The sequence below is a fragment of the Falco naumanni genome, chromosome 1, assembly GCF_017639655.2.
Source record: "Falco naumanni isolate bFalNau1 chromosome 1, bFalNau1.pat, whole genome shotgun sequence".
Taxonomy (NCBI): Eukaryota; Metazoa; Chordata; class Aves; order Falconiformes; family Falconidae; genus Falco; species Falco naumanni.
Genome location: NC_054054.1, coordinates 117,868,973 through 117,895,841, shown reverse-complemented (window position 1 = coordinate 117,895,841; position 26,869 = coordinate 117,868,973). Strand labels below are relative to the sequence as shown.

At 51.3% G+C, this 26,869-nt stretch overlaps 1 protein-coding gene across 4 annotated transcripts in view; it reads right to left on the bottom strand.

Annotated features, from left to right (window-relative positions):
- Positions 1–26,869, bottom strand: part of MYOCD (myocardin) — a 102,690-nt gene that overhangs the window by 33,200 nt on the left and 42,621 nt on the right. The window contains exon 1 of one of the 4 annotated variants that reach the window (XM_040580664.1): positions 2,683–2,920. The exons of 1 other annotated variant lie outside the window; for it this stretch is intronic. In XM_040580664.1, coding sequence (XP_040436598.1) covers positions 2,683–2,737 — 55 coding nt within the window. In that variant the 5' untranslated portion in view covers positions 2,738–2,920. Of the gene's footprint in view, positions 1–2,682; positions 2,921–26,869 lie in introns of those variants that run through there. 2 more of the 4 variants (XM_040580656.1, XM_040580670.1) reach the window with 2 other exon arrangements.

The window sequence follows — 26,869 nt, the reverse complement described above, 5'->3', positions numbered from 1 at the left end:
ACGTGCCACCATCTTCTAGTTGCCACCTCCTTGCTCCACTTTCTGCCTGCTCTGTGCCACGGAGATTAAAGGGATTCTGGGATGAGGAAACAAAAAGCAAGTAATAAATCTCTAGCACCCTTTAACACACGCACCGCTCTTCCAGCTGCTCAGTGTGTGCAGACCACGGAGAGACAGCAAAAGTTTAGTTATTAAGATTTACTTCAGCCCTTATTAACATCGGTCTGGAATCCTTCAAAAGGGATTCAGAGTCATCATGAGTCACGGAGCACAGCTAAGCCTTCCCAAACCTGGGGAGCAAGCAAAGCCTCACACCTGCCTGAGCAAGACCATCTCCAAAGCAACTGTGCGTGGTGAAGCCTGGCTCCCTGGGGCTTGCATTTCGGGGCCTGACCCCTCCTGGTTTTTCCTTCACATGCTCCGTGTGAGCTACATGACTCTCTGTGTGAACTGCTGCTGTCCCGTAGCGTGTTACAGCCCCTGAGCTGTGCAGGGCAATGTGGTGCAGGGCGATGGGTTGAGATGTTCATCCCTCTTCCAGGTGAGTGAAGGACAGTAAATCAGAGCACTGCACCTCCTGCCATCCTTGTGGGGCTTTACAGCTACCTAAGTCAGCACACGGAGCAGGGACACCAGAGGAAACTCTGTCCCATAGAGTCTTTGCACATAAAAGAGGTTCAACCACTTCAACCATTAAATGTTAGCTTTTTTTCTCCATTCCCCACGTTATTAAAAAAACAGCACAAACTGAAAGCAGTTACAGATTTATGTGTATTCCTCAGCATCCCGCTTTCCTCCCCCGTCTCACAGACTGTGATGACCAGGTCCTGCATCACCTGCAGCGGTCCTAGCAGCGCAGAGAGCGAGCTGCTGGCGTGCATTTGGGAGTTTGGCAAGCCCAACTCAAACAAAACAAACAGGCAGAGAAATCTTGTCAAATGGGAAACCTGTCTTTCACCAGGCAATAGCGAGGGATGGCAGTTGTGGGATTCAGTCATGAACCAAAGAATGCCCCACAAAGTGACTGCCCTAGAAACGCTGAAAGGCACGAGAATTTATGGACAGAGAGACCCACAAAGTTTTACTTTTACTGGAGAATCATTTGAAAAATATGTTTAGAGATCCCACTGTTGGTTCCATAATAAAGCCAGCTTACAAATAAACCAGAAATGAGCCTTAAAAACAATACTGGTTCATTTGAAAAGAATGCGGGGACATGTAAGGCAGCCCAGCCGCCTCTCGTCAGAAAGGTGGCAGTGTTGCTTTGTAGTTGCTGGAGGAATTGTTACAGACTAAGAACTTTTTTCAGACGAACAGCAATGTACCATAATATACCAACAAAATCTAAGGAATGACTTAATCTAATGAAATGTAAGATCAGAGCGATATGGAAACCACACCAAAGCCCTGGACCCAAGTTTTGTATAATTCAGCCAGACTAGGACACTTGTGTTTGCACACACACTCTTGGGTTTTCAACCAACTGCCAACTCTGTATTTGCTGAGAAAACAAAGTTTAAATTGACCACCCAGCTATCTAAGAGATCCTGATAACACCACTCATGTCTACCATCAGTATCATAAATCTCCAATTTCATTATCTGCAGTGCCTGAGGAAGCAAAAACACACACGGCGTGGGTGACATGCCAGACCGGGGGCATGTTCCAGTGTGACTCCCGGGTCCGGTTTTACAGCATCCTGTACGGCACATGCAGCTGGTTTGTCTGAACAACCTCACAGATAATACTCCCCGGGAGGACTTCACCTCTGGGAAGGTCAGAGAAAGCTCCTCAAGAACATTTTTTGACATCACTGTTAATATTACAGTACATCAGGGTCATTAAAACAAAACTACAAGTAAAGATACCCACTCGCAAACACGACATACTTACTATAAATAAAGCCCGTGAATAAAGGCACGAATATCCAGCAGAGGGTCTGATTTAGAAGTGACCGTCCCATAGTTCACCTTCACTCACCTTCACTCACGCCGAATGTCCTCTGAGAAGCCCCTTACTGGTGCTTCCCCTAACTTACGGCACGGAGGCATGTTTTACTTGCGAACCCTCCGAGAGCGGCAATCAATCGCGCGGCTCTGGTTTTATTTCTCTGATGATGTCACTTTAAATACTTTTCATGTTCCATTTGTTATTTTTACTTCTAAAAATGACGCATTTCTTCAAATTCATTTTTCTCCAATTAGTCACAACTTAATGGCACCGAGTCAGCTGCCTGCCTGTCAGAGCGTCGGGCCCGTCCTGGCTGCCGTTACCACACCGGACCCGCACCAGCACCTGGGACACAGGGATGGCACCGGGTGCTCCGTGTGTCCCAGATGCCCTTCTGGCTTCCTGCCCGAATCCCTTGCAGCAGGGCCAGGGGAGGAGACCCGGGAACTGCAGTTTTACCGAAATAAACCCCAGACATAAATCGAAGACAATGAAAAAGCAGAAAGAAAAGAGGAAAGGAAAAAAAAAAAAAAAGAAAGAAACGACAGAGAAGGAAGGAAGATGCGTTTCTCCACTGGCGGAACAGCCCGAGAGCTGAGAGCAAAGCTGTGGCAGCTCTGTCACCCCCTGCACGTTTTGCTCGCATGCTGCTTCCAAACGTTCAGCGCAGCCCCCGTGGCTGCGGCCGGCCGGGGAGAGGGGTTTGAAGAGAGACGCCAAGGTTTCCCCTACCTGATCTGAACTTGCTCCGGATCAGCAAGGAGTGCTCAGACCCCAGGAGCGTCATGGTGCCTCGGGGCCAGGTCCAGGCGCCCCTCGCTTAAACCATTAACGCCCTCCGCAGGGAGAAGCCCCGCGCCCGGGGCTCGGCCCCCCGGGGGTGCCCTCAGGGCGCCGGAGCGGGGGGGCCCCGGCCCGCACCGACCGCGCCGCCGCCCCGGGCCCAGCCGCACGGTGGCCGCGGGGCCGGCGGGACCCTCCTCGGCCCGCAGCGCGCTACCAGCGCCCGGGCGTCCCGCCGGGTGCCATCGTCTGGCGGGAGCGGGGCCGGTCCCGGCCGGGCGGTTTGTCACCCGACACCGAGCGCAGCCGGCCGGGCCGCAGCCAATCGCGGCGCTCCCGGCGCTCCCGGCCGCCGCCGCCGCCGCTCGGAAGCGCCCGCGGGGCCGCGCTTAACCCTTCGCGGCGCGGGGCGGGGCGGGCGCGGCGACCCCCGGCACGGAGCGGCGCAGCGCCTCCGCGGGGCGCCCCCCCGGCGCTCGGGGACCCCGGGACTCCGGCCGCTGCTGCCGCCCCTCGCGCGGTCGCTCCGTGTACAGGCGCAGCGAGCGGGCTGCGCCCGAGGCTGCAGGGGCCCGGGGTCGCCCGGGGCTGCGCGGGGGTCCCACAAGCCAGCCCAGGGATGCTGCGGGGCCCCGCAAGCCAGCCGAGGAGTGCTGCGGGGTCTGGGCTGTGCGGGGTCCCGCAAGCCAGCCGAGGGATGCTGCGGGGACCTTCAAGCCAGCCGAGGAGTGCTGCGGGGTCTGGGCTGTGCGGAGTCCCGCAAGCCAGCCCAGGGATGCTGTGGCCGTGGCTGGGCCGGCGCGGGGCTGCACAGGCTGCGGCACGGGGGGGTGGTACTTTATATTTATATATAAAGGGGCTATCCTATATATAAAGGATATATCATCACCATATTGATAAACATTCTTTGGAACCACTCTTGATGGCATAGGTAAGAACGGGAGACAGTCCATTATCACCTCAGCACTTCTGTTTCCAACCAATTTTAAAAAAAAAAAAAAGCCACAAGACTTTGCTGCCAGCCTGCCCGGCTGGTGTTTAATACTGGTACTCCATCAGGGTTGGGGGGAGACCTATTGTGAATGGCAGCAGTTTGCACTGTGACTTCTCCAGCTGTGCTGCGGGACAGTGCAGGTGTTGCAGGAGGGCAGTGGGACATGAAGGCTCAGACCTGTTACCTGTCGAATACACATGGACACTTGGGGTAATGCCAAGTACGTCAGGCAGGGCTGGATCTTAAAAGTTTCCTGTGCTACAGGTGAGCACAGTACCGCCGAGCAGGCTGGGCACAGCCGCAATAGAGGGGGCTCCTCCGCCTGCCAAACGGTCTCTCAGAGAAGAAAAACATTTTGCAAACATGCGAAGTAAAGAGATACAGACCTTTTGAAGCTCCCCCTCCCCAAGCCCATGCCTGGTTCACTTGAGGTAATTGGAAGAAAATTAACTGATGACACCTTTTAGCTTGTAACACGAGCGGTACAAATCAAGCCAAGTCAAGGGCTGGTCTCAGCTTCCTTGACACATACGTCTCACGTGGGCAGCTGCCTCAATTCCCACTAGGTCATAAACACCCACCTGAAAACTCCCTCACACCTGGTTTGGGGTTTTGTTTTGCGGTGTGAGTTTTATTTGGGGATGGGGTGTGGGGGTTTTTTTTGGGTTTTGTTTGTTTGGTTTTTTAATCCTGTGGCTCCTGCAAAGTCCTCTTAAACATTTTGGCTTGGTGATAGGTATTTCAGGGCTTCCAGACTTGTAGGCTCCTGTTGCTAGAGACCTTAGAAACCCAGTAGCCCCAGAAGCTCTGATTCCGATTCCAGCAGCGCCTCACTTACAGCTGAGAAGTGCTGGGGTCCCTCACCCTCACAGAGTCCATGCAACGAGGCTGTCCTGAGCTGAGCCCAGCAGCTGTCAGGGGCTGGACGTGTGACTTCCTGGTCATGCTGCATCTGATGATGTGGGTATTCCTTAATGTCTGACAAGGGAGAGGTTATTGAAATAAATTCATCTCCAAGCACTGACCTGAGTCAGTAAACAGAGCCCTACTGCAGTGTCCAGCAAGGTGGCCAAGAGGCTTGTTCCTTACTAATTTTTCATAATATTTTAGTCCACTATGTTTGGCATGTCCCATCTAATGGATTTCTCCTCATGAGTGGTGCTGTCCTGAAATAAATGCCATGATCTCATCTAAAAACTCACCTCCTAGTTAAACTAGAATTTTCTTAGGGAGGCTGAGGAGTAACTGTGGCAGCGCAAACACCTCAAGATGATCTTGCTTCTCTGGCACTTCCATGCAGCTCCCTGTCCAGGTGGTGTCGGAGCCACCACCCTGAGAGCACCAAGGTTCTCTTCCGAGAAGGCTACAGAAACCGGTGCTGGTCACTTTGGCAGCCAGCAGACACAGGGCTGTTATTTCCCAACCCTGAGGTGACCCTAGTCTCTCTTCCTTGAGCAGGCATTGCTGGAGCTGGGCTCCTTGACTGTGGAGATGCAGAAACTGGTCATTTCTCCTCCCCGCTCTGTGCGTTATTGCATTTATTGATGCTGAATCTCATTTGATGTTTCGTCTTCCAGGCATTCAGCACGGAGAGGGCATCCTGCAGCTGTTCGCAGGAAGTTTTATTTCTAACTGCTTTAGTCATTTTGAATCATCTCCTCTCTTCCCTAAAGTTTCGGCCGAGAAGGCCTCTCCCGGCACACGTTCCTTTGGCACTCCACAATCCACCTCACTCAGATGTGACAAATGGCCATTTATTCCTATCTATAACAGGTCATTAGTCCCTGGAAAGCTTTTCCTCTTCCTACCTGCAAGCTTAGAGCTAGAGATGCCTGAGGAGAAATCTCATTGAAAGGCTGGTTGGAAATCACAGCGACAGTATTCTTTGGCCCACTCTTACCCATACTGTCAGTGAATCCTTTAAAGGCTTTTGAGCAACTGGTGAGCATGGTAACCCTTGTACATAGAATTCCTCCATATTTCTGCTAAAACTATTCAATGAATTTGCAAACTGGCATGAACATCTACTTGTTTATAGTTCCTTGGGCTCACTGAAGCCTTTAGTAAAAATGAGCATCAGATTTACCGCTCCTCTCTGCTCATGGCAGTGGGGACTCACACTGTGCTTAGCAGCAGTGATGTGTTCCTTTGAACAGAGTTCTGTGGTCCTCTGGGACTACCAGGTCCCAGAGATTTGCTACTACTCATTTGACAAATTTCTTCTAAAATCACTTCTGATTCTCCTTAATCATACTTGGAGGAAAGACAGGCCCCAGCATACTACTGGCCCCGGAGCTGTTATTACCTGGCCACCGTCCTTTCCACCTCTTGCTCTTCTGCTGGTGCTTGCAATGGCTGTTTCTCTCTCCTTGGGATGCTTTACATAGTATGCCAATTGTCTAGTCCAGCTGAGGGCAATGCCCTGCCCTTACTAAGCGGGTAAGTAAGGTAAGGTGAGTTACACAGGCACTTATGGGAGAAGCAAGCCAGTTCATGATCTCCGCTAGGCACCCTATTAGGTTCCTGCTCCCACCTACCTATCCGACAGCCTCTCAGAGAATTGACTAAAACCCAGCGTGCTATTTACCACTCTGTTTAATGCAGAGATAAGCCTGTGATGGAATTAAGCGGTAATAAAGCGAACCAGTCAGATTGTTAAACCATGCCTGAGCCTGACTGGGCCAGGAGAACCTTCCCTTGCTGCCCTGTGGACTCTGTGCACGTGCTGCACCCACAGAGGGACCCCCATGGGGAGCAATGTCACAGGTCTGTCCTGTGTCTCGCTGCTGCATCTCCCTGCTAGGCAGGTGTGGGAAGGGAGCAGGCACACGTGGGCTCTGGCGGGAGGCCGTGTTATTAGTTGACCCCAGGCTTCTGAGAGGGTGAAGATTCAAACCCCATGATGCTGATTCCAGGACCTGCTCTTAGAAATCCTTTCTCCCCTCTCCAAAACCGAACAGCCACAATCTACACCCTGTAAAACCATGCCACTGACAAAGGCTGAGAGTTCAGAACAGCTGAAAGACATTTTCTCCTCCTACCCTCCTCCCTCCCTCTCTCTCCCTCTCCCTTTCCTCCTTCAGGGAATACCAGCGTCCAGACCTTGCAAGCTCTGGGTTCACTGTCCACGCTTGTTTCTTAGGAGGTGATGCAACCTCTAAGAGAGGACTCATCTCCACAGATGACTCAGCTGCTGAATTCACAGTTCAGAGCTGGTGTTTCCCTGTGCTGGTCACTATGTGAGAGTCAGCCCTGACCACATGTATCCTTGATGTCCTCAGGAAACAGACATAAGTTGTCTCCCATAAAACTCAGAGGAGAGGCAAGGAGGACAGGCACTGAGATCACACCACAGACACTGAGCCATTTGCCCAGAGGCTACCTGCCTTAGCCCAGAAATAGTAAAACCCTCCACGAGGTCTTCATGTGTTTCCAGAGTTCACACTGCCCAGCCTTCACCTGTCTTGGACATATCTGCCACCAGGCACTGTGCCACACCAGGCACTGTTCAGCTCTGAAAAGGGCGGGCATCACCACCAGTTGCCACCTTTCTTCAGAAGATGATACAGGCACATAGGTACCAAAGACTGCAAAACCCAATACTGCTCCCCGTTGTCCAGCTTTCAGCACTGCTATAGGCATCTCTGCTGTAAACAGGGTCACATCGACTGCAGTGGGTGAACGACTGAACCTTAAATACCAGAATAAATTAGTCATGGTAGGGAATTCCTTTGAACTGAGAAGTCACACCCCAGAGCCATAAGGATATCAGCTCTGTGTTGCTCACCAGATACTAGGAAGCAGTCCCTTCTAATCTTCCAGCACACCCTATTGTTTATGGTACTGATTTATTTTAAAACAGATTGTTTGTTTCTATGTAGATTTGCATCTGTGGGAAAAAGACCCAAATGAGCTGGTGTTTCTGTGAGATCCCTCTGGGGACCTGGAGTGGTCAGCGCGTGACACAGTGCCTGTGCTGCAGGAAGCCAAGCCCCAGCAGGTCTCAGGGCTGTGGAACTGCAGCTCGAGGAGCAGATGTCTCCCGGACCCCGCCAGGGCTGCACTGCCAGGTGAGGCTGGGGTCTGTCTCCTGCCCTCTCAGCCTCACGCAGGGGATTCACGTTGCCCAGCCCACTGCTCTGCCATTTGCTTTCTCGTTGCGCAGGAGGTCCAGCTCTGCACCAGAGGAAGAACTGCCATTTCACCCACGTACTCCAGCTGCTGCTGGTCTTGATGCCAGCACAGAGTGTATTTATTGGCATTGTCAACTGCAAACCCCTGAATTCAGCAAACCACACTCACTGCAAGACTTAGGGTTGCATGTAATGCCAAATAGAACATCTCATAAACAGTTTGCAACTGTCCAAGCAAAGTTTTTCCCCAAACCTGGTATCCTGCCAGTCACATTTGCTCAGACCATCCTCTCTGGTAGGACTGGGCCCATTTTGCCTTTGGCTTCCTCTCTCTAGCACCTGGCAGCCCCATTTGGAGAAGATCCCTCCTGCTGTGGCCTTATTTCTTCAATCTCCACAGGATGCTCTGGGAAGACAAATCTGATGGGATGAAGTTATGACCCTGACTCTCCCCATCCCATGTGTAGGCTAGTGATAATTTGCTGCGTGATTGTGTAGTTGTGCTCATGAAGGTCCCATGGGGAGTTACAGCTGCACTGGCACAGAGCTCTGTGCTGAATGTCCCCATGCTGGTATAACTCTGAACCCTGAAGGAGGAGGAAGGCTGGAGAGAGATTTGCAGATTTGCCTTTACAAATATGTTAATCGGGAGGGGGGCATTCTTCCATTCATAACCAGTACATCTGCGATAAACTGGGTAGAGGGCAGGCATCACAGGGAAACCAGTAGCCAAGGCTCACAGGGAGCTCTGGACATCCTTTGAAGATACCTACTGCCAGGGTGTCATACCTTAATAGAGTGGAAGAAGCAATCTTTCCCTGAGGCAGACTTTTAAAATGGGCCAGGTGAACTGCTCATTAATGGGTCCCAATGATGTAGACACAGATCACTGCAGTCATCTGAAGTTAGGGCAGATATGGACCTCCTGCTCTGAGACTGCCCAAGCAGAGCTCCCACAGTGCTGTCGGTCATGGTCTTTAGGGACCTGCAATGAGCTTGTCTTTGCATGACTGAAAATGAGCCCAGGGGTGAATTGCGCAGAAAAGAGGTCCTCTGGTGCTCTCATGGAAAATAGCCAGGATAGTCCTCTCCATATCCTGGGACAGACAGAGCTTTTCTGAGCTGGAGCTAGCAAAGGAGCAGTGTCTCCGTCACTGTGCTGATCCTAGCTTGGTTCTAGCTCAGGACTTGAACCCAGAGCATTGTATTTGGTCAGGAAACTATGAGCGTGGATGGTCCAACACAACCCACAAATCCTTACCTTCTGATTGTACCAGGTCCTGGCAAGCATCATCACAGTGGCATTTGTCTACCCTGAATTTGCCACTGTCTGCCAGGCATGAAACTGGCCTGTCACGTCCCTATCTCCTCACAGAGCTTGAGGGCAGGAATTTATGGTGGAGATGTCATGAGCTTTTTCCATTCTGACAGCAGACAGGCCTTGCTTGAATTTGAGCTGTGAACTATTTATCACAGTGTTGCCAGCATCCAAGCAAGATCCCTTAATTTATGAAGGTCCAGAAGATATTATGCAATTGACAACACGAACACAAAAACACTTTACTAAAGCTACTATTAAGCTGCCTGATGTTTTCATCATAATATTTACTTGCCTGTAAATATGCTAAATTCTCCACTCCCAATTCAAAACAGAGAGATCAGAGAATGAAAATAGGGATATGACATAGCTGTTTAAAGATTATGTAAAATGTTTTTTACTAGCATAAACATGTGATTGTAAAACTCTGCCTGTTGTGTTCACCGAGCAGGGATGCACAGTGGGTGCAGAGGGCACTGTGGTTGTCCATGTCCCTGTCCATCACTCCCCACGTGGTCCAGGCTGCAGGGATGGTGGATGCATCAACAGTAACCCATCTTTCTGGCTCTGGGCAGTGGGAAGGGTTGGGGGGACTCCCTCCTGACACCTTTGGCAGCTGTGGCTGCAGCCACTCCATCAGCTCCAGGCATCTCAGGGTAGGGCAGATCAGAGGGAGTGAAGGAAGAGTTAAAGGCTCAGAGCCTCAGCCTGGTTTGAGGCTGGGGAAGTCAGCAGGAGGGGTGATGCTCCCAATGGGAATGCTGGCTTGAGCACAGCTCTCTGGTCAAGTGGGCCGTGCTGGCAGGAGTTCAAGGCACTTGGGGACCTCCTGTGTCCATGCAGAGAGTGGAGGGAGTGGGGCTAGACATGGCCCATGTTGTCCAGAAGCATCAGTGATCTAGTCTATGGGATGGAAGATGCCAAGAGCTGTCTCCTGACTCATGACCATGTGGGACACCAAGGTCAGGGCAGTGCTCTCAGCGGGGGGATCTGCACAGCAGCACCTTCTGCCCTGAGTGCAGCCTGGTAGGGACCCACAGGCAGCAGAGGGTCTTGTCCCCATAGGGAGGTGGTGGGGAGGAGGACTGGTGACAAACTTTGTTGATTCCCTGAGGGCATAACTGAGGGAGGCATATGCTGAATGGGACCGCGTAATTCTGTGTCTCACAGCTGGGGCAGGCAAATTTCTATTTTAATCTGCTGGAGATGACATTTTTGTGGATGGTTTCCCAATAGAGCTGGGCAGGGATGGCAGAGTCTGGTGACTTGCTCCCTTCATGGGACTCCTCTAGCACCCATGGCTGCTCTGATGTCTCGGGCCACAATCAGGATGCTCGCAGGTGCTGAGCTCCCCTTGCAGCAGTGCATGGGGTAAGTCTGAAATGCTGCAGGGAATTCCCTCCACCCCGTGAATGCCTTGTGCATGGTGCAAACCAAGCCTACAACTGGCTACCTGTAGCCTTCCTCCTGCATCCTTCAAGCTTCTTTTCCTCCCTTGAGCAGCCAGCCACATGGGTGGCCCCAGGCAAGAGTCCAAGCACACCTTCACATCCCCAGACCATGTGGTTAGATACTCTCTATGTCCTGTCTAGGCTGCAGGTCGATTGCGTGTTCCTGAAGGGCTGTCACGGTGAATGAGCCAGCTGCTGCATGCAGTAACTGCTTGGCTCTCCTGCCTTGAAGGCCAGCCAAATGCACACCCCCTCCAGGCAGCCCTCGTCCTGCCCCAGCTTGGGCAGCGCATGCTGCAGCATTGGTGCTCAGGAACCACTACCAAAGCACAAGAAGGGGAAGGCTGGGGCTGGGGCGATATCTCTACAAGCAGGGCTTCCCAGCAGGCCAGCCTTGTGCAAGCGGCTGTGGGACCAATATGAGAGCAATAAGGAGCGTGTGAGCCTCCAGCATGAGCTGGTGCATTTTGCAGCAGTGATGGCCCTTTCACTGCTTGCAGTGCATGCAGGCAGGGGCGAGGAGAGTTGTGCCTGGCCTGCTCCAAGCTCTGCTGGCTTGATGGCTGGCTGGAAATGAGGGAGAGAAGCAATGACAGTGCCAGCATCACCTCCAAACCCCCCAGATTACATGCATTGCAGACCTGTCTCCCCGCCTCACCCTCTGCTCACTGTGCAGAGATGCTCAGCAGCACGCAGGTGTCTGGAGCGGCTACACAAGTCCCATTAGTCCATGGGAGAGGCTTCGTAACCACACAGCACAGAAACTGTCAGGCTAACAGACCCAAGGAGGACATGCCTGAGCTGGGCAGAGCACCCTGAGAGCTGTGGAGGCTCCACACGGCTCCGGCCGGTGGAGTGACCTGGCTTCTGTTCCCTCTGCAGCGCAGCGGGACTTCGGGCAAGTCACGTCTCCTTTCCTTTCCTTATCTCTGAATGGTGGTAATGAGGCTAACCTCTTGGTAAAGCTCTTGGAAATCTCCCACTGAGCAGGGCCAGATAAGAGCTGTATTGTTGTAAGCCCTGCAGCAGCTCCAAAGCTTGAGGTTTCGCTACAAAGCAGCCTACCCAGCCCTACCTCTGTCCTGCCACACAGGAGAGCGGCAAAGAATTGAACATTTCCATCCACATCCCTCCCTCCTGCCCACTAAAATGCCTCGACGCAGCCACTTGTTTTGTGGTTCAGCCCTAAATAAGGAGAGTGTTTTTGGGGAGGGGGTGTGACAGGCACTTGCAAGTGATAAGAAGCAAAGCTGGGCCCGGGTTAGTGGCGAGCAGAGCTAAAGCCCCAGATATACATCGGGTGGGCTGGGAGCATTATGTATTTCTGGAATGCCTCCTGGTCTTTATTAAAATGAAACCACAGCCAGCCCAAGAGAGCTCATCGCCCAGGCACGGGGCCAAGTATAAGTTACTTCTACAAATATTTATTTAACCATATCAATGACAAACTCTTTTGTATAAATGTTTTTATTTAATCATAATTTACCAATTATTTTAAATCAATTGTTTGCCTGGTTTCTAAACACTAATCAAGAGGCTTGCATTAGCATTACTCAGGCGGATTAGATGCATTATTTCACTGAAGCTTGTGCCATTGCTTGCTTGCCTTGGCCATGGAAGAGGGTGCAGATGTATCCCAAATTTCACTCAAACTGTCAGATTCCTGGAGGACATGCCTGTGGCATTGCCAGCCCTCCCCACCCAGGTACCTCTGGGCTCAGATGAGCTCCTCAGGCACAGGGACACACAGACGCTGATCCCAGCTGAGCCTCTCCCTACAGGACTTCCCTTTGGTCTTCCTGGGCTAAGAGTCCTTACCCTCATGGAGGTGCCAGCCCCGTCACAGATGCTTCCACACAGATGTGTCCTGTCCTGCCCCATCTTACCCCTTACACCTCAGCCTGGACTCCTCACCAGTGTAAAAGGGTTCCTCAGTGTCCCCTCAGCCCAGAGTGTCTGGCAGGAATATATGTGGCCATGGTGGTTTGGTGCAGAACAGGAGCCCATGGATGGTGATGTTTGTCTCCGGTGTCCAGCACCCAGCTCCCAGCCCTCTGAGCTCACTCACCTCCTCAGGAGCATCCTGGAAGGGCCCTAGCTTCCAGGCTCCCTCACACATGGACCTTCTCCAGCCTAATTCTCCCACCTCTGTTCTCAAGAAGAGACAACGCCTAAAACCAGAGCATCTGTGACTCCTGTAGGGCTCTGCCTCCTCAAAAACACCACGAGATGTGGTGAGGTCATGGCCTACACCCAGCAGAGCTGCTGGGGAGATGGATGCTGCCGGGCTCCCTGGGGACTGGCACCCATCAGCACGCCTGGGATGCCCTGTGTACTGCAGCCTCTCGCTGGCACATGGCAGCCTTCAGGGAGCAGCTAGCCCTGTGCTGCCGCGCAGGCCTGAGGCAAGAGCAGGAATCTGCTCATTGCGATCTGCCTGTGTTGCTTATTTATAAGATTTCAGACTGCTACTGTCTTGCACCTTGGCTCACTGCTCTGCAGCGCCTGTTGTAAGCCCAGGTCTGCAGGGAGTTCTCCATTCACGCATGTATCTGTTCATCTTCTGCAGCAGGGGCTGTGCCGTCTGCAGCGTGTGGGCTGCCAGCTTCCCGAGAATACTGGTACCCCCAGCAGCCCTCCGCAGGGCAGCTGTCTGTCTGCTGCAGAAATCCCTCCCCTGCAAAAATCCTCCCCTGCCAGCCTTTCACCTGGGCTGGCTGAGATGTTTTCCTCCACCGGTCACCGTTTCACCAGAAATGGGAGCTGTGCTGCCATGAAGCCAGGAGAGCTGGCGGTTAATCCTGCTTGCAGCAGCCTCCCCAAGTCTCCCCCTTCAATCAGTTTAGGCTACTCGAGCAGGAGACAAAGCAGAGTCTTTGAAATTCTCCCAGCTGGGGAGGGCCATGGTGGTGCCATGGTCTGCAAAGCACAGATCTGGAGTTGAAAAACCTGAGCAAAGACTTCGTTACGGCGCTGCAGCAGAGACACAAAATTTCCAGAAAATCTCTTCCAAGATAATAAACCCCAAATAAACAAGAAGAGAAATGGGGACAAGTTTGATATGACCATGGGACTTACCTACTGTTTTAAAGATTATGAAAACAGAAATCAATGCTAGGTAAAACCTTTTAACATTTAAGTATATGCTTGTTATTTTCCAAATGATGAGAAATAGAGTTGCTGCTAGAGACAGAGCAGCACTGCACTTCGAACCACATAGCTGTGTGTCCCTGTGGTCATACCTCCACAATGAGGAATGAGTAAAGCAATGGTAACGGAGAGCTTCCTACTGCTGACTTGTAAACCACCAGGAAAGTTATTTGGACAGGTCTCTGAAATACTGTGTAAACATAAACTTAATGCTATAATGCAGGTAAATAGGAAACTTGGAAATAAAACCATCTCACACACTGCTCTAAAAAGCCTTTTCCCGTCCACTCTGAGGGAAAGTCAACCAAAAGGAGGTGTCTGTCCTCGTTCTTTACAATATCCCATTTCTTACAAATCCGTTTTTAGAAAATAACCTCATTTTTTCTCCCTTGAAAGCACTGAGGGATTTTTCAAAGCCTCACATCTCTGGATGAGAAGGAAGCCAGTCTGTGAGAACCCTGCACGTGACCTGTGCTGGCTGTGAGAGGCGATTCCTCCCTGGGCTGGTGGGAGCTGCCAGTCCTGGGACGAGCAGGGGCTGCCTTCAACCCCCTGCTCTGTTGTAAGCAGCAAGGCTGCTGTTCTGTGAGAGCCACATTCATCCTTCCCAACTTGAAGGTCTAAAAATTAGATGCAGAGTTCAGCTCTCGGGTCTCCTGGGCAGGCAGAGGACAAAAGCAGGTGCTGGCAGAGGGCCATCTGCTCTGCTTATCTTCCACGCTGAGCTCAGACTGGGAGGAGCTGGTCTGCGGAGCAAACACTCTCTTTCCATCAAGCAGAGAGGAAGCCTAGATGACAGCTAAGACTAGTTGCTAACTTTCCGATAACTGACGTGAGAGGAGATGAATCCCACCAGACGTGGCCGAGACCAAAGGACGGAGAGGACAGCTGATCCCTGGATGGCATGGAGAGATGGGCATGGAGGGAATGGACTTGTGGGGGCCAAAGAGATTCCTGGTGAAGTGAGAGCAGTGCAGTGGCATGGTAGGAAAAGAGATCTGAATTGATGGGAGGCAGAGATGTAAGCAGTACTGAACAGTGACATTAGGAAGCAAAACAAGCCTGGAAAACCTGGAGATAGAGAGCAAGAAGCACCTGGTCTGAACATGAGCCAGTCCTGTTCTGCCCTGCCCTCACCTTCTCTCCAGTTCTCTTCTGAACCGCTCCCCAGCTGGCCAGCCAGATCTGTGTAGATGTATTGAGGAGTTGTAGTGTTTATGGTAAAAGCATGAAATGTGCCACTCTTAGGACGTGACTTAATCAAGAGCTTCAGCTGTGGAGCTACGGCCAGCTCGTGCCCTGTTAGCTGTGGCAACATGGCAAATCCCGTCTCCTTATGGCTGTGTGAGGGGAGGATTCCTGGTGGTGGTTCAGCCTGATCTTACCGCTGGAGAAGCGTTTAATGCATACTGTACAGTTACAGTCTGGTGTCACGTAGTGTCAGCGTCCCTCCGGGGGCCTGGCACAGAGGGGACAACAGTAGGGGTCTTTATGCAGCAACGGGGTGGTTGAAGTGGGTGTGAGCTGGGTGAATGGCTATCGGGTCATTGAGAACAGGCCAGAGTGGAAGCCCTCAAATGCCCAGCTCTAGCTCTAACGTCTCTCGTGTCCTGTGTGCCGTCACGGGCGCAGCACGCCTCCGCCAGTCTGGTGGGATGGGGAGGCTCTGCTGGAGCGTGTGCCAGCTTAGGCACTGCGGAATAAACCCGGCATGTCTCGCACCGAGGATCGTGCTGTCCATCTGTCTAACAAATCTCAGTCTTCTTGGAAAAGGCTTTGGAAAGCGATCCCTGGGGCTCTTCGCATGGGATAATACTTATAACACACGCAGGGGCTGTTCACACCCAAGGTACAACAAGGTCCAGGTACCATCAGAGGGCTCCTGCTGCGAAATGTCACACGCTGCAAGACATGACGTTTTCCCTTGGCCAAGCTCACGAACAAAATAATGTGAAGGTTGCTGAGGACAGCGAGGTCCTTGGTCCACCATAACATCTAAATCTGTTTAGTGCTGATGACCGCAGGACCAGATGGTCCAAAGGGATAAAAAGAATTTGAAGCCACAGTAAGAAAAAGAAACTGTCTGTCAATGGTCTGCAGGACAGACAAAATCAAGTGAAAGATGTCTCTGTCATGATATATCAAAGTGCTTACTCAAGTCAGGGAGAACTGTAGAAAAGTGGATGTGCTGTAGGACATTTATTCTGACTAATTCTGCCTGAAGAGTGGGCCTCACATCACGCAGCTTCAGAACTTTAATCCCAAACTGGTCATCCAGGCACATCTGGAAATGTTAAATATACTGGGGAGCAAGGAAGGATTCCTGGGTTCTGTATTCATTTTAGGCTGAGTATTTACGTAAGATACTTTTCTTATCTTCTCTAACTATTTATAGTTTTGTTTGTATGTTTGGGACCCAGACGTATTCCACTACGCTTCGATAAATCTGAAATATCTTTGTTGACAAAAAGAAATACCGTCTGCTGTTAATGAAAAGAAGGTAATCACATTGAGTTACTTGTATAGTTAATATTTTAGTAAATGCTCTGTAGGCGGATCTTCACTCACATACATTAATTCCGAATTTTTATTTCTTTAAAAAAAAAATTAAGAACTAAATGTTTTTGTCTGAAGGGTATCCATACTAGCAAAACTAGGAATAAATCAGACAAAAGAGATCTTTCTTCCTAAAGAGCTAATATTTTCAGTAACCCTCCCTACCACACAAACCAATACAAATGTAGAATGCTTTCCACTGCCTGCCATCACCAAGATTGCTTGTGCTGTTGCATGAAGGCGATGGGCTACAAGAATGGGTCGTCCAGCCAGTAAGACCACCTGTGAGGTTCCCACCTGGAATTTCAGGCTTTAAACCCCAACCAAGCACCCTGCCGCCGAGCTGGGGACCAGCACCCGCACCTAGACCTGACAGCATGTAACCTGGGCAAAACAGTGGCAGAGGGGTGGTTGTGAGTGAGGGGAGCACCTTAAAAGTGGCAAATTACAGCAGGAAAAGGAAATCACATATTTTTTGGTCAAGTGAGGAAAGTTCTTTGATTTTTAGATGAGGAAGGGGATTATGCAAGCAATGCGGTGATTTTCCTTTGGGCTGAGCACAGATAAAATTCCATCAGGTTACCAAGCAGGGTGATTTAAATACCTCCTTCCTAGCCTCTCTTAATAAAACCATCTCTGAACCCATCCAGTGTCTCCTAACAAAGGCTATGGAGGGAGCTTCACAGAGATTTACTGTATTCCCTGCAAGTGGCAGCCAGGGTGCCTTCATATCGAAGTTGGGGTGGCAGAGACACCCAAAAGCATCTCTCCTGGAGTGGCTTTGGGACTAACGGTGCAAAGCACGGTGGGGTGGGATGAGAGAAGGCAAAGGTGTGCTCAGCCCCATCCCCATCACATGGGCTCAGCGGGGCGAGCTCCGGTACCTGGCCCCGCTGGAAATGAAAATAGACAGGCTCTGCTCCTTTAATATGCCTTAAATATTCTGAAAATGAAAGGAGGCAGGTTAGTTTGATTTCATTTACTCTGAGATTTTATTTTAATGTAGGTTTGATACCTAAATGGAAAACAAATGTGGTGCATTAAAGGGAGGCGGCCCAGCCCAGCAGCGGGAACAGGACCGGTGCAGGAACATTTTTCTAAAGATCCCTTCTGGAATGTTATTTTGAACTCTTTGAAACGGCAAAGGTTTTTAGACGTTGTATGTTTTGTTAAGTGTCCCTCGGGAAAGTTGGGTTTAAAATTAGTCAAACTCTTTCACTTTTTTAAACCCTTCCCTAAAATAGTTGATATAAATTTTGGTGGGAATTCTGCTAAGAGCTTAAATTGGCTGAAACAGACGACCTAATGGAAATGACATTTGGGGAAAAAATGTAGAAAACCTGGTTTTCTTTTTGGCTTCCAATGACATAATCAGGACATGGCAGGACTGCCTGCTCCTCCGAGTGCAGCCCTGACCCCGGACTCTGGTCACCAGTTTCCCTCGTACAGGAGAAGGAGGGAAGCAGCTGGGAGAGAGCTAAAAGGGGGAGATGACTGCTCTGGTACAGCACTGCCCGTCCTCCTCAGCTGTATTCCTCTGTGGGCTGACATTCATCACCCTTGGAGCGCATAACCTGGGGCGCAGGCCAGCAAACATCCACATCCCTGTGCAGACGTGTGGGGTGGAGCTGTTGCCCTCTGATGGGACACCTGGCTGGTTTCTGTGCTTGGGAAAGGAGGAGCAGACCGGTTTTGGTCTAAAAGGAAATGTGGGAATGTTCTCCTGGTGACAGCCAGAGCGATGCTGCATGGATGTCTCCAGCCCAGGGGGACCTCGTGCATCTTCCAGGTTGTGACACCACTGCAGGTGGCCAACATCTTTGTGACACCTCACATCATGTTCCCAAGGGACCTGCTTCTGGGTGACACCATGTCATCCTGCCCTCACCTAGGTCCACTGGAGGGGGACACCCCCTCTACCTGCTTTCTCCACCACATGCTGATTACCGTGGGCAGTGCAGGAGGCTGCTCCATGCCCTGGTCCTGCTGCTCTCCATGGTGTGTGAGGAAGGCTTGTGCTGGCAGTGCACACCACTGCTTCATGAGCTCCTCCCTGCTCAGCAGGGAGATGTGATGGCTCAAAATGTGCCCCAGAAACACATCTGGGACCTAACCCCACCCGGCAGCTTATTTCACTGGGCAGCTTATTTACTCAATGCATTTTGTCTCCTGGGGAGATAAAGCTGCCTTCACACACCTCAGGTTCCTCTCAGCGCAGCTGGGAGATAAGGGCTGAGGGACACTGGCTCCTGCTTGCTGTGAACCTCAGAGGATTTTAAGAAGTGGCCTCTCTGAGAAGCCACCTCTGCTATCGCTTTGACAGGTGTCAGCTGCACTTTGAGCAGCCAGCCACAGACAGATTACTGAACGTGTCTCCTGTCCGGAGCGCTCAGGCCCTCCAGGCGTTGTTTTAAAACACAGAATGGGGAAGGATTTGAGCTGAGATAGGCGGCTTTGTACAGAAACGGCCTGACCTAAGGACCTCACTATCAGCAGCCCCAGAGCCATCACAGATGGGGACCTTTCTGAGAGGGATCTAGCTGATAATGGGAAAGAGAGGTTGTTTTGCCATCACAGACCCCAGTTTAGTGTCTGGTGTGCGGAAGATGAGCGTGCCCTTTGCAGCTTCCTGATCCTTGGGGCATGCCAGAGGCATCAGAGCAGCCACTTGGGAAAGCAGCGATCCCTTTGGAGAAGTTAAGTTGGGCGAACTCTTGCCGTGTTACTGAGAAGACACCTGATTCAGGGGATATCCACCTGCCTATGGAAGTGCTATCAGAAGAGAAACAGGCACTTCCACCACACACAGAGAGCTGTACCAGTCAGCCCTGCCCTGAAGCCTCCTGCCTGTGCCTACCTGGGAGCGAAGCGTGGAAGCACAGCCTGCCAGCCTGGCACCGGTGGGAGCTGGGTACGGCTGTGGGCAGAAGGGAAGAGATGGATCGGTGTGTGGAAAGTGGGTTCTCCCGACATCCCAACAACGATGAGGCAGGGTTCCGTGGAGAAAGCAAGGACTGCTCAAGGGGAGATCAAGAAGTAGCCAGGAATGCAGTGTGCTGACTGTAGGTGCGCAGGACCACCGGTTCCTGGGCGGAGCGGGTGCATGTCAAACTGGAGAAACTAGTGTAGGAGACAGAGCTCTGGTCGGCACTGATGCTCAGGGAACCAGCCTTTGTCACCTGCCAGCTCAGGGAAGTCCCTCTCCAGCAAGCCACTTCTTGGCCCACTTCCCCTCTCACACGGGGTTTACTGAGACATTTAAATGCCTCTGGATGGGGGGTGTCCCTTGCCATGGTCTGTACACCCACATCGAAATGCCTCGTGTTCTTGTTACCTCATTGGAGATGGCATTTTTCTGGAATTTGTGCACTGTTGCCTGGCCGGTCAGATGGCCTGAAGCACCCTGCAGTTTTTCACAGGCTTTTGCTTACCAGGCATGTCCAATCTATAGGCTGTAGTGCACAGTCAGGCACAGGAGAGGCACGTATTCTGGGCAGAACCTGTGTATCCATGATATGCATCTATTGTGGGGCCCATTCTGGTAGCACTGAAAAATGGCATTCCTCACGGTACCCACATTTTCATGCCAAGCTAAACTTTCTTGTCCTTTTCAGGGATATTTTTAGATGGGAATTTTGACAAGAACAAGTTTCTGTTTTGGAAGGAATAGTTTTACTTTACTTTGATTTGAGCGTGCGTGTGCACTCAAAGGTGCAAGCAAAAGACAAAAACGTCGCCTAAAAATGCGGTAAGTGAATCCCTAGGGGGAAGGATGAAGAAAAATGAGACAGTCTTTAAACTGGATGCTTAAGCACTTGAGACAAGCAAACATGCTCCTCCTGTTCTGGATGGTGCGTGGGGCCAAGGCAGAGGGGCAGGCGCTGCCGGTGGGACTGGGGGGGGCTGATCGCTGCATTGCGCTGGTGTGTGCTGTGAGCAGAGCTGCGCTCACAAGGCAAACCTTGCTTCCAGGCTGCAGACCGCTCATACCTCACTGCAGCAGTATGTGCTTAATTCCAGTGTTTTCCAGAAAGGAATTGTTTTTTTCCAGAGGAAAACTATTGGCTAAGAGGATTATATAAAGTTGCCCTCAATTAGACTCGTAATGTCTCTGAAAGGCAAACACATCTGAGTTGGTGTGGGAGGAGGGGTTGGCTGGGGGACAAGCCATTCCAGCTTGGAAAGAGCAGTATCTCTCAACAGACTTACTGGAGGGTTTTCACCACTACCATAGTGATGAAGGGGACAGCCACTAGACATGATGGGAATGACCACACGTGCATTCCTGGCAGTAGCAAAGTCTGGGAACACAAGATGGCAGGCATGTCCCACAACCCCTCCCCTCATCGATGCCTGCCTCAGTCCCACCTCCATGCCCTGGGTGGCCAACCCCTTTGACTTCCCTTCCTCCAGATCCTGACTGCATCCATGTGCTCCTACCTCCCAGTGCCTACAGTCTCCCGTCCTGTGTGCTAGGGCTGAATACACTCTTAAGTCTCTGCAGACAGAGGTTGTCTTCCAGAAGGCTGTTCTGTGGCATTATGAAGGCAGCAGTAAGATCTGATGAAAAGCAGTGCAGAACTGTTGAAACCAGCTGAACAGTACCCAGAGCTTCACTTGATTCTCTGCTTGTTGGCTACTCCAACCGCTGCCTTCAGCAAGCAGAGAACTGCGTTGGCACTATCAGGTTGCTGTGGTGGACAGTTCTCATCCCTTCTTGGCTGCACACCAAATGACCGATACAAAATCTGTACTACAACCTGGGAGAAAAGAAAAAGATTTGGTTTTGTCTGCCTGTGAAAGTGCCTTTTTAGCTGAGGTTGGACACAGTTCCTCAGAAGTCTCCATTTCATGTCCCCCTTCTTCGCCCCCAGGGATAGTGTTGGACATCTCAGACAATAGACACAGGAAAGATGTAGTCGAGGCAATCCTCGGGGGAAAACCAGCCCTGGCAGAGGGAGGCCAAGATGCCAGCTTCCCAAGGAAGCTAAGACACAGCGGCAGCTCTGGAATGCATTTCTTATTATAATCCTAATCATGGCTTTTATTGGTCTATATTTTTGTAGCTATTTCTAATATCACAAATATTTGCATTTCCCTGATTTTCTGAGATCCATGTCACATTCTCAGATGTCATGTCAGAGAGGTTACCCAGCTGAGCAGGGAAACACACAGATCAGTCCTTCAACCCCTTGGAGGTCCTATGCCAGACGTGTGGCGGGGAGTCCCGTGCCATAGGACTCATCTTCAGCCCATCCTGCAGAGGCCCATCTGGATATTATCCTCTTTACTGATATACAGTGGCAGCAAGAAAGGCTGGGGCAAGGGACAGGTCCTGACCCCGTCCTTCAAATGTAGATGGGCTCCAGGCTCTTGGCTGTGAGCCCTCTCCTGCACTGACATGGGCCAGCCTTCTCTTGCAGAGAATCAAAGGTCCACGGGACCCTCCCTCTCACCAGGAGGGAGTGATACGCTTGCAGGAAAGAGGTGATTTGAGACCAGAACTGAATCTCAGTTGCTTCCCCAGTAAAAACCTAACAATCACGACCTGGCACTGCTCTGCTACAAACTCTTCCCTTGAGTTTCCAAGATGGGATGCTTAGCCAGCTCCATCAAGGAGAGCCTCATCAGGCTGGATGCATCTCTGGGCATCGGAATCACCTTCTTGAATGCCACCCCAGCCCTACTCAGGATATAAAACCTGTCCTGAATCCTTCTAGCAAGTGAAAAGTACCTTGGTATGTAACGCAGGCAGAGTTAGCAAAGTGCAGGTCTGCTGAGCAGCGTTTGGGCTGTGGAAGCCCTGTCAGCCCGGAGCACAGAGTGGCAGTGGCACAGTGACTCAGGCAGGGAGCAACAGCCACTCCTCCAGCCTCCCTCGCAGATGATCTGTGTTCCCATTTGCACTCTGCACAGCAGCTGCCTGGGACATCCCACACTGACAGAGGCAACCCAGATCTGCCTGTTCCTGCAGCTCCCGCTAAAGGGAGATTTTCCTCTGCAGCATCCCTGCAGCCCTGGGAGGTGCAGCTGTCCCCGCTGTCCCCCATCTGTCACTCAGACAGCCCTGTGGGCAGGCACCGGAGGAGCCCAGCACCATGCTGCTTCCTCACCATGTGCAGAGAGGAGCACTGAGCCGCATCTGGTGCCTGGCACACCACTGCCTACCTGCCAGGGAAACTCCCTGTCTGATGCAAATAGCAGGATTTATCACCTGTCTAAGATTATGCAGCAGTGCCTGGCTCCCTGTTTTCCTGCAGGGACTCAGAGGGTCCAGGTCCTATTTCCAGAAGGCCTCTGGAGAGACAGACTGAGACATTTGCAAATGAAGTTGACAAGAGCAGGGTGTCTGGCATGCACTTTGTGGTGCAAATCACTGCCCCATGACTGCACTTTCCTTCCACACCTTTTTGCTCCCTCCAGGCAGTGGGCAGGGTAGGAAGAGGTAAGGGTGCCGAGTCACATAGCTGCAGATGTTATTGTAGTCAGTGCATGTGAAGTCATTGCATTCCTCCTCTCTGCTGTGCACACCTGTGCCCAGCCAAGAGGCGGCTTGCAGGAGGGCTGAATGTTCGTGTGCTTTGAGAGAAGGGGTTGTGGCATGCACCAGACATTGCACAGGGCTGCTAGCCACGGTTCTTACTTGCCCAGACAGAAGCCATGACCATGAATGCTGCACTACATCCATGATTTCCACCTCTGCTCGGCAGCCTGGATGAAAGAGCTGGAGAGGCAGTGTCAGAGGACCTGGGCGGTCTGTAACCGGTACAGTGATGTGAGCTGTCACAGCAGCGGTTGTCCGGGACAAAGCTCACAGCAAGGACCTGAAGCAACACCCCTCCATTGGGAGATGTGCAGAAGAGAACACAAAGCTGACAAATAAAACAGGTTCAACTTGGAGACAGCCTCACCCCTCAGTGCTCAGAGCAGTTGCTCAGTACCCCCCAGAGCCAGTCACACAGTAAAGAGCAGGAGCTTTGCCAAGATGTGTGCTCCGCATGGCTTGACGTCCAGCTTGCTTGGATTTCTGGGAGTGCTGGGATTCCTGGTGAGCATGTGCATGGCAGCTCCACGCTGGGGCAAGTGTTCGCAAGGCAGAAGCATGTGAATTCAATCCCAAGTGACTATTCATCTGATATTTCTTACTAGAGTGTATTTTTGGGTCTCCTGTTTAAAAGCCATCCAGTTAGGGAACAGGAACAATGGCAGACCATTTACACTATCAGTCACACAATGCGAATGCTAACAAATAGCCAAGTCGAATGACAGCTGTTTAAACGCGCATTGGCAGAGCTTGGGGGGGAGCAGCCTGATTTTTGGCTGTGGGGTCTCTCTGCTCCTCCTTGCCAAGTGCTTGTGTGAGGAGGCTTGCTGGGTCTCACCAGGAAAGGGGAGTTAAAAGCTCCTCAGTATGCGAGAAGCTGTCACTACCCTGTGCTAATGTGCAACAAACACATCCTTCTTTCACATCTCAGCAGGCTGCTGCCTCTTCTCTGCTCTGGGTGTGTGACAGGAAGGATTTACTGAGTTCCCGTGTGGGTTGTACTTGTGCCTCCTCCTACCCCCCTGTTACTGAGCCCTCTGCGCATCCCCTTCTCCCTACCTGGGAGTGGAGCTGAGGTGCCCTGGGGCTGTGCACAGCTGGGCTGCCCAGCGAGGAATCGGGGTGACAGGCTGTATGTGGCAGATGCACTGTCTGCCCTAAAATAGATCATTGTGGGACAGAGGTTTGGCTGGGGGTAACTTCTGAGAGAACATTTACTATTTTCAAGGCACAGAGAGCTACAATATATTTAGCAAACCCTTTCTATCTGCATGCACATGCTGCAACAGTGCCTCTTCTCAGCAGCATTCCAGAAAAAATGGGACTTCAGTGCGTCCTGGGAGATGAAAGACGGAGCAAAACAAACAGACCATTCTGGAGAGATGAGAGAATTTCAGAGGAAGGGCTGATAACCAGAGCCTCTGCTTCAGCGCTCCTCAGCGCCTCTGCACTGGCAGCCCCCTGCACACAAGGCAGAGTGGGCTGACACCGGGCAGCCTGTGCAAGCAAGGAACCACTGAGCTGCAGTTTGCTGGACCTGACCCTACAGAGAGCAAAGTGCCTTTATGTTCCAGTGAATCATCTCCATTTTAAAGCAATTTGATTAGTTTTCACAGTTCATAGGGGAGTCTGTTCCTGTATCTCACTCCTGACCTTCAGACCCTATATCTTCACTTTCAGATTAAATTCATAATGACCAGTTTATACCTATTTTGTTCTTCTGCCATCAAAGATCTTTAGCTTAAGCAACCAAGAAGAGCTCTTGTTAATCGCTGGTATTTACCACAGACTTATGTGCAGAGAGGAATGAATGTGTCTCTAAGCAGGCCAGCAGGATTGCATGCACCTTTCCAGACATGGTGTCTCCGGGGCTCCCTGGCACCAGTTTTTCCCTATCTCTGCTGGGAGGAGCCATCCTGAGGCATCCTGGCATTGCATTTGCCTCTTTCATGGTGACATTACATTGGTGGGTTATACTTGTGTTATGATAAAATTGTGCACTCCAGTCTTCACCGTGATTTCCAGCTGTTGAACTCCCGACCTGGAGGAGAAGCCCACCTGCCAAGGGCATGATCCATGCTGTATGTGGCAGCCAATTTCCACTACTCCAAGATCAACTAAAACTAAGATCAAATATCATTAATATAATCAAAGGTGTCATTTCTACAAAGCTCTGTCCTGTTATGGCTGAGACCATCACCATAGCAGCAACAGGAGTGCTTACAGTACCCATAGTTTGGTAAACCATATTATTTATTGTCACTACATTTCTTCTTTCTTTAATCAGGAGAATTGCAAGCAACAAACTTCTACCAAAACCAGAGAGACATGTGTCTATGAAGAGGAAAACCAGCTTTACTTTTCCACCACACCGTGCTGACCATCTCCCCATGCAACAGGACTGCATTTGGCTGGAACTGGTTGGCAGCACCATTTCATTTATCTGAAAAGAGCAGCCTAGGTTTTAGCCAGAAATGCAGGACGTTTCCTCGTGCCCTGAAAGAACTGCAGCTAAACACAATCAGGGATCAATGCTGACATTGGCCAACCCGTGCCTGCTCGCCTGAGGATGAGCTCTCAGCATTGCCTGAACTCAGCAAAGTAACCACAGTATTGCAGTACAGTGACTGCTGAGACATTGTCACTCTCCCTAAAATAACATTTCAAATATCACATGCTTTTTTAACCATGCCTAGCTGACAAGGAACCATCAAGAGATGCAGGGAAGTACAGGGCACCTTTGACCATGTGGGGCAATGTCTTAAAAGGGCATTCAGAGCTCCAGGAAGAAGCTAAGAGGGCCAAATCCTGCTGTGAGGCTGTGACCTCATGTTGTGATGTGCCACTGAACCTGTGCAGTGGGGAGCTGGAAGGCTGTCACTGGTATGTCGTGTATGGGGCTCATTCTGTCAGGAAAAGCAAGGATTATTTCATCTAGCAAATGTAGTTCCCATTCTCTGCAGTCCCCCAAAGCCTGCAAGGACCCTCCAGCCTCTGCCAGATGTGAAGTGTGTGACAGGATGGGGGTGGGCAGCCTGTGATGGGGCGGCAGCCTCTCAGTACCACTCTGTGTGGTGCAAGGAGGTGATGGCTGCCCTGGCTTTTGGGTACCCTGCCCTCACAGTTGAGATGCTGGGGAGAAGCTGGCTCCAGTCCTGGCACTCTTTCCTTCATGGACTTGGTCACAGCTGCCTCAAATTCCCTTCTTAAATCTGGTGGTGATCGGTGCCTTGACTTGGAGACCTGTGCTCCGTGTTTTCACCAGCAAGCCAGAGCACAGCTGGGGAGCCCAGCTCAGGTGAGGGAACCTGCTTCTGCCAGCTCCAGGCTGGCATCTCCCTCTGCAGGCTGCTCCTAAGGGTCTGTGCTCCCTGAGCAATCTCTGTTTTCGTGTGGTTTGCTGCCAGTAGGTGTCTGCCCCATATCAGCAAAGGCGATCCTAGGCCAAAGGCAGGAAGCAAGCAAAATAAATCAGATAAAGTCAGAGTGAGCAAGGAGACCCACAAATGAGTCAGGTGAAGGTGAAGTGTGCTGTGAAGCCAGCTGCGTGTGGGGTTTGGATGGGGACCTCCCCCTTCCTGAGAGCACATGCCATTGTAAGCGCATGCACGGCCCTTGCTGGGAAGGGACCTCTTCCAGCTCATTTAATTGCACCAGTGCCAGAACTCAGAGGGGGGTTCGGGAACCTTCCCCCTCGCTGCCTCACAACCCGGGGAAAATATCCCTGACTGCTTCAGCACGAAATCCCAGAGCTGCCTCCCATGAATTCTTAAGAGAGTAAGCACGATGGCATGGGCACATGTGGGGCTTGGTGGGAAAAGGCAGGGGCGCCATCTCCGCTTTTGTTGTTGCCTTTAGAAATAAAGCATGAAACGCAGAGCAGATAAGCAGGAAGAGTTAAAACCTTGCTTTGCCCCTTCAGGGAGCTCAGGAAACTTCAGCAGCTCAATGCGCCAAGAGCTCATGCAGCTAAAGCCAGATGAACAGGAA